The following is a 7,067-nucleotide window of genomic DNA, read 5'->3' on the forward strand; positions in this document are numbered from 1 at the left end:
TTTTTTTAGATGTTTTTCTATATAAAACAGTTATTTTAATGTGTTATAGCTTGAGGTAATAACAAATAGTCATCTGTCAGTGAATAAGAAAGGTAAAAATTTCACAGTCTCAGATAGCTTGGTAATTACCCAGAAACTTGTTAGAAAAGTTAATAAAAATCTATCATTGTGAAATACACTGGCTATTTTACTTCTGTAAAGTTTCAGAAGATTGTTAATACATTTGTCTATAATTATACACAGGAGCTGAATCTTCATAAATGAAACGTATTCTCAGCCAGAATTATTATAAATAGTACTGATTTTTATCTTGTCTTCCTCTTGTAGCCTATTGGTATTGGTTGTTAAGCTCATAGTAAGCATCTTTTTCTCTTATTTCCTATATACACATTTCTTTAAATTTAAAAAAATACTATTTTTATTTGTCCCTTTGGAATAGATTTTTGTACAGGATGAGAGACAGGGATCTAATTTCAGTCATCTATAAGTGGATGTCCAGTTTCCTAATTACCGTTTGTTAAAGAGGGTGTCTTATCTCTCATATGTATTTTTGGCTCCTTTGTCCAGAATCAGATGGCTATAGTTGCCTGGGTTTGTTTCTGTGTCCTCAATTCTGTTTTGCTGGTCTGTCTGTTTTCATGCTTGTTTCACAGTTTTTGTTACTAGGGCTTTGTTGTGTAGTTAGAAACGGGATATTATAATGACTCCAGCCTGCTTTTTTTGCTTAATATTGCTTTGGTTTTTGCGTTTCTATATAAATTTTAGGATCATTTTTCCAAGTTCTGTGAAAAATGTCTTTGGTATTTGATGAGGATTGCATTGAGTCTATAGATTGCTTTTGCTAATAGAGCCATTTAAATAATATTAATTCTGGGGCCAGTGAGATAGCTCATGGGATAAGTGCCTGCTTAGGCAAGCGCAGAGACTGGGATTTGATCCCCAGCAGCTGTATAGGGAGTCCCTGTACCAAATACATTAAAAAAGTTAATACTGGCAATCCATAAACAAGAAAGATTTTTCCATCGTGTGTCTTCCTCAAAGTTTTGGAATTTCTATTGTAGTGATCTTTCATCTTTTGGGTTACATTGGTTGATAGATACTTTTTAGAAAAGATGTTATAAATTGTTTTCTTGATTTCTTTTTCAACTATTCCATTATTTGTGTATAGAAAAGTTTTTTTAATGTTTTTATATCCTGCTACTGAATTTAATAGCTCCAAAGGTCTTTTGGTGGATTCTTTAGGGTCTTCGATGTATATGTTCATATTATCTGCATACAAAGCTAATTTGATTTCTTTATTTTCTATTTGTATTTCTTTTATTTCATTATATTGCCTAGTTTTGGCTTTAGCTATTGAGTAGTAGTAGTGAGAGTGGGCATCCTTTTATTGTTCCTGATTTTGGAACAATTTTCTTAAAGGAAGTTCCATCTTTATTTCCATGGATGACATCTTTTCCCTGAGTCATTCTGATTCAATGTAGTAACATTGTTTTGCTCTGCTTTTTCTTGGGAGTTAGAAAATAACGGTATTTATATGGAGAAAGTGTTACTCCCTGAAAAGATATTTTTGAGCCAAAATTTCCATGTTCAAGTGCTGGGAATTGAGCAGTGAAAGTAGTGAGCCAAAATCTTGTTTGTATTTCATGGAACTTGAATCTTGGTAAATAAGTAGACATAGATGTGTGTGTGTGTGTGTGTGTGTGTGTGTGTGTGTGTGTGTGTGTGTTAGGTGGGCAGATAAGCTTACTCAGAGGGAAACGATCACTAGGGGGATAGGAACTTGAGACAATGTAAGTATTTACTGGACATGTTGAAATGGTCATAGTTCTTTTCAACATTACCAAGCAAATGGCTTCCTGCAAAGAATATTATGAGTGAAACATTGCTTAGGACATTGACCCCAAAGCAGGAATGCCCAGGAACACTGAATTTTCATTTGATCACATTCCCCAGTGGGTGTGACTAACTATAGTCATGCATATTGAAAACATGAATGGTTTATAATGTTGTCAAATGCATCTGTTTGCTTCGTGTACTCTTGAAAAATCCTGTAAAATATCTACGATATCGGAAGAGAACAATACTTCTGATCTCTTTAAGGATGCAAAAGAATTGATCGTGTAATTGGATACTGATAGTAATTTTTCTTCTTGGTAATAGATTAACTCAAAATTCAAATGATGACATTGTAAGATTCCAACAGAATCTTATTTATCTGTGAACAGGTGGTATTCCCAGTGTGTCTTCCAGGAAACTGGACAGGAACTTGTGGATGGGTTGAGTAACTGTTTGGAAGGTCAGTATTGTAAGGAGGTTGGCATACCAAGCTCTACAGTATTAGATATTGGCAAGTGCACATAGTGCCCCCAAAGACCATCTACTTATAGCTGAAAATATTTTTTGTTGCTACAACTGGGATGATAATATAGTTAGCATTTAGTCAGGTGGGTGGAGACCAGAGACACCGCTCACTATCTTACTGTGCATAAGGTACCACCACCACTGTTACTAAACATCACCTGTCTCCAGATTTCAGTAGTGCTGTTGTTGAGAAATCCTAGGCTAGCTTATGGTTGTAGGAAGAAAAACTGTCCTAAGAGCTATAGTACTAAAAGGTGAACTTAGACATTGTCAAAAATAATATAGACCAGTTTGTTCCAAGTTGTACTTTATTTAAATGTGTTTTCTTTTTTTTTCAGCTGCCTTAGATTCCTGGTTTAAGAATGTGCACCACCAGCCAGATTCTGTTGTGGTATATCGGGATGGAGTAGGAGATGGTCAGCTTCAGGCCTTAATTGACCATGAAATTCCACAGCTTTTGAGACACTTAACAAAGCATGAGTAAGAATAGAAATTGTAAAGTGCAGACTTTGCAAGCTGTACATTTTAGTCCATGAGAAAAATCTATTTGGAGCAATCTAATGAGTGATGAGAAAAGGACATAGTGCAGCCAGTGGACCTCAGGGGTTGGGCGGGCAAAAGACAGTGCTTCTCCCTTTGACTTTGTGCTCACTCTGTTCAGAGAAGAGTGAGAATGGCAAGAGCAGATAGTTTTCCCCAGGTGCCCTCAGTGGCTCTTCTACGTCTCATTTCAGGTCTCTGGATGGAGGACACCTTAGGGCCAAGAAGATGGCTCAGTAGAATAAGCGCTTGCCTGGCAAGCACAGGGGCCTGAGTTCAATCCCCAGTTCTGCCAAAAACAAACAAAATCAGCTACATGGAGGGCACCTTAGCCTCAGGGATTGGTAGATGTCTATGAATATGTTTTGAGGAAGACTCTTCTTTAGGTTGCGGTTGGCTGTGAGCACTTTCTCATTTTCTGCTTTAATTAGGAATGTGGGGACTAACACTGTGAGCTGGAGTATATGGAGGACTGCTATATGCAGGATTTCTAATAGGCCCTACAGTGTGAGGTTCTAACACCTTGAATGTCTGAGATAAGACTGAGTAACCATAGTGACATTTGCTCTGACTTTTAGGATCAAGCTAACTTTCATTGTAGTGAAGAAACGAATCAACACCAGGTTTTTTCAGGTTGATGGCAAGTTTAGAAATCCACCTGCAGGCACTGTTATTGATAAAGTGTTAACTAGATGGGAATGGTAAGCTACTTTTATTTTTATATCTGCATCCATAACTGTCTTTATTTAATTCAAAATCACTTCTCTCTATTACTTCACCTTAAAAGCATTTTCTGCTTTCTTTCTTTCTTTCTTTCTTTCTTTGTTTTGTTTTGTTTTGTTTTGTTTTGTATTTTCAGGAAGGGTCTACAGGATGCTCAGGGTCTCACTACTAGATCGAACTCGTAGTGATCTGCCTATTTACATCTTCCCAAGAGCTGGGATTACAGGTGTGCGCCACCACACTCAGTCTCGATTGCCATCTCAGTGTGCCTCCAGGGGCAGGCCCAGGATCCAAACCCCGGCCCCTGCACCTGCTTGCAGACACTTTAATTCACTGAGCTATTAGGCCAGCCCTTCATTTTCTGCTTCTTGACAATCTGATCCTTTTGGGAGGGACTATTCAACTTTGGACTCCTGGAACTCTTGGCCAGGGATGCTTTATTTAGAATCAGAAATTGTGTTTGATCTTCTGGTGAATTTTCTTCATTAGATTTGTCCCTGTGATTAAATAAAGGTTAAATTGACAGGGAAATAGCTCAGTAGAAGAAGCATTTGCCTGGCAAGCGCAGGGTCCTGGATTCAATCGCTGGTACTACAAAAAAAAAAAAAAAAAAAGTTAATGCTCTAAATAAAGGTTAAATTTACTGTAATCCTCAAACTATTTACAAACATGAAAGTAGAATGGTATGTTTACACTAACAGGTTGGAATCATCACAAATCAAATAATGTGGTATATAGCCTATTAAAATGTTTGTTCAGGCCAAGTGTGGTGGTGCATGCCTGTAATCCCAGCCTGTGGGAGGTTAAATGGGGAAGATTGCAACTTTGAACCAAACCCAGGCAACTTGATGATTTAGTAAGATCCTGTTTCAGAGTTTTTTTATGAGGGCTGGAGATATAGCTCAGTGAAAAGGCTCTGAGTTCAATCCCAGCACCACACAAAAAAGTTTAATAACCTGAGGCAATTTTGTTTTAAAAAAATGTTTGTGGGGAGATAGCTCAGTATGCCTGGCAAGTGCAAGGTCCCAAGTTCAATCCCCAGTTCTGGAAAAAAAAAAGTTTGCTTCTTTTAAAGGCAGTAACAAAGTATCAAAGTTTCTCTTATGACCTATATCCTCTTAGAACATGAACAAGTGATGTATTACCAAAGTAATACTAATATTGAATAATCTACAAAATACAGAATTTAGTTATATATTGTACTGTTACACATTGACATAATGTAATTCATAACAGTGATTTAGGAATTTTTTTTCTTATAAGTAAGCAATGTACTATGAGTAACAATCAGCAGACAAAATGACAAAGGGATTAGTTACATCATTTTTTAGATAATGAAACAGTTGCAGACATTCTATATTAAAATATGTATAGTGACCAGGAGGATAAAAAATTGAAAGAAAGCCATTAGAAATAACTGCTTTGGGAGGTGGAAGGAGAGCAAGTTTGAGCCCAGCCTGTGCAATTTAGTAACTTAGGGAGACCTTGTCTGAAAAATGGAGAGGGGGCTGAGGTAACTTTGTATAAAGGTCCTGGTTCATCCTCAACCAGCACAAATGAAAAAAAACCCTAAGAAACTTTGAATTAAAATATCAGATTTGCATGTCAAATAGTGAAACATAGAGAAAATGAAAAAACAAACGAACAGAGGAATGCTTAAGTAATAGATTAGACAAAGAAAATAGTTAACTGGAAAATATATTAAAAATCCCCACAATGCAGAGAACCATAAAGACAGGTGAGTATAAAAAAAGTTAAGAAAAATTAAGGTGCTGGGGTGATAGCTCAGTAGAATAAGCGCTTGCCTGGCAAACACAAGGGCCTGAGTTCAATCTCTGGTCCTACCAGAAACACCCCCCCCCAAAAAAAAAAGGTAAAATGAGATTTGCTATATATCAATAGAAATGTCTGTAGAAAATAATACAATACTATGTAAGAAGGGTGAGTAATATCCTAAGAATGAGATTCTGAACTCAGATTAAGGAATCATAAGATTTAAACATATCAATAAATGTATACCTACACTTTGAGAACATTATAATAACACTTGAGAGAAGCAAGCACAAGATTTTTTTAAATAAAACTCTACAGTAACAACCAGGACAATGAAATAGTATATTTAAGCTGCTAAGAAGTTATCAAACTAGAATTTGCTAGCTCGCTAAGCCGTCATCAAGGGTGCCTGTGAAATACCAGCGTGCTCAGGTGACCATATATTGTATGTATGCTAATCCATCAGGCTCACTGAAAATACCACAACCTAAAGGTTATATTTTAGGAAGAAGGAAACTGATCTACCTTAGCTGTCCTTTATGGATTTGCTTTATGAGATCATTGTTTGCCAGTTAGACAAGCATCTAAATTTAAAGAAAACTTTGTCTATGGAACAGATTTCTGTAACTTATTAAATGGTTTTGCTCCCAATGTTACCATATTTCTTTATTTTTCATTTATGTATGTGGTTCAGGGTCTCACTGCGCAGCTCAGAATTGTAGTGATCCTTCTGTTTTCAGCCTCCCCAGCACTGGGATCACAGGTGTGTACCACGGCACCTGAACTTGATCCCCAGCTCAGCATGCCCTGGGGGTAGGGCTGGCATGGCATGCAGTACCATATTTTTTTTTCTTTTAAAATAAACTGGTACTGATCTGTTGTATAATTTCAGGTATGACTTTTATATTGTGAGTCAGTCCACGAGGCATGGAACTGTTAATCCCACTCATTATAATGTTATCTACGACACAGTTTGCTTTGAACCAGATAAAGTACAGTGTTTAACTTACAAGCTATGCCACATGTGCTATAACTTTGCAGTAAGTATTGTCTCATTGATTTTTTTTCTTCCAACCTATAAAAGATATTGTTCAAAACTGAGCAAAATTCAAACCTCTGAACTGATATCTATAAAAATTTAAACTTAGAGTAAGTAGATGTAAGGGCAAATACAAGGTAACATGAAGTTAAAAATATTTTTTTTTTTTTTCTGAAGGGCACCATTCGAGTTCCTGCTCCTTGCCATTATGCCCACAAATTGGCTTACTTTGTGGGGCAAAATATTCAACAAGAGGCACATTACTCACTATCAAACCGTCTCTATTACCTTTGACTACAGAGAAAGACCTGGTATGATGTGGAAAATCACATATGGTACATTTTTAATTTGTTCTTTTTGAAGTTGGACATCTGAAATATTTTCCTTGATTTGCAGCTAGACTAATAATTTTTGACTGGAAGTAGGGGAACGTTGAATAGTATCAAGAGATGGCAAAGCAGAGAAGAAAATCATGCTAATATCTAGCAGGAAATCCTAAAATGGTACTTGTGACTGCTTTCCATTGAGTGTGACTGAAAAGTATTTGTTATGTTGAGAAAAACTGGAGTGGACTCACTCCAGCTGGATTCAGTGGTGCGGTCTACTTTCACATTGACTTATACAAGATTGA

At 36.6% G+C, this 7,067-nt stretch overlaps 1 protein-coding gene across 1 annotated transcript in view; it reads left to right on the forward strand.

Moving 5' to 3' along the window:
• Window positions 1-7,067, forward strand: part of LOC101573484 (piwi-like protein 3) — a 62,055-nt gene extending 54,988 nt beyond the window's left edge. The window contains exons 15-19 of the mRNA XM_023720937.1: window positions 2,226-2,296; window positions 2,700-2,841; window positions 3,480-3,602; window positions 6,290-6,437; window positions 6,614-7,067. Of these exons, the coding sequence (XP_023576705.1) occupies window positions 2,226-2,296; window positions 2,700-2,841; window positions 3,480-3,602; window positions 6,290-6,437; window positions 6,614-6,730 (601 nt within the window). The 3' untranslated portion in view covers window positions 6,731-7,067. The remainder of the gene's footprint in view (window positions 1-2,225; window positions 2,297-2,699; window positions 2,842-3,479; window positions 3,603-6,289; window positions 6,438-6,613) is intronic.

Source organism: Octodon degus, unplaced genomic scaffold (genome assembly GCF_000260255.1).
Source record: "Octodon degus isolate 3935 unplaced genomic scaffold, OctDeg1.0 scaffold00079, whole genome shotgun sequence".
NCBI classification, from domain to species: domain Eukaryota; kingdom Metazoa; phylum Chordata; class Mammalia; order Rodentia; family Octodontidae; genus Octodon; species Octodon degus.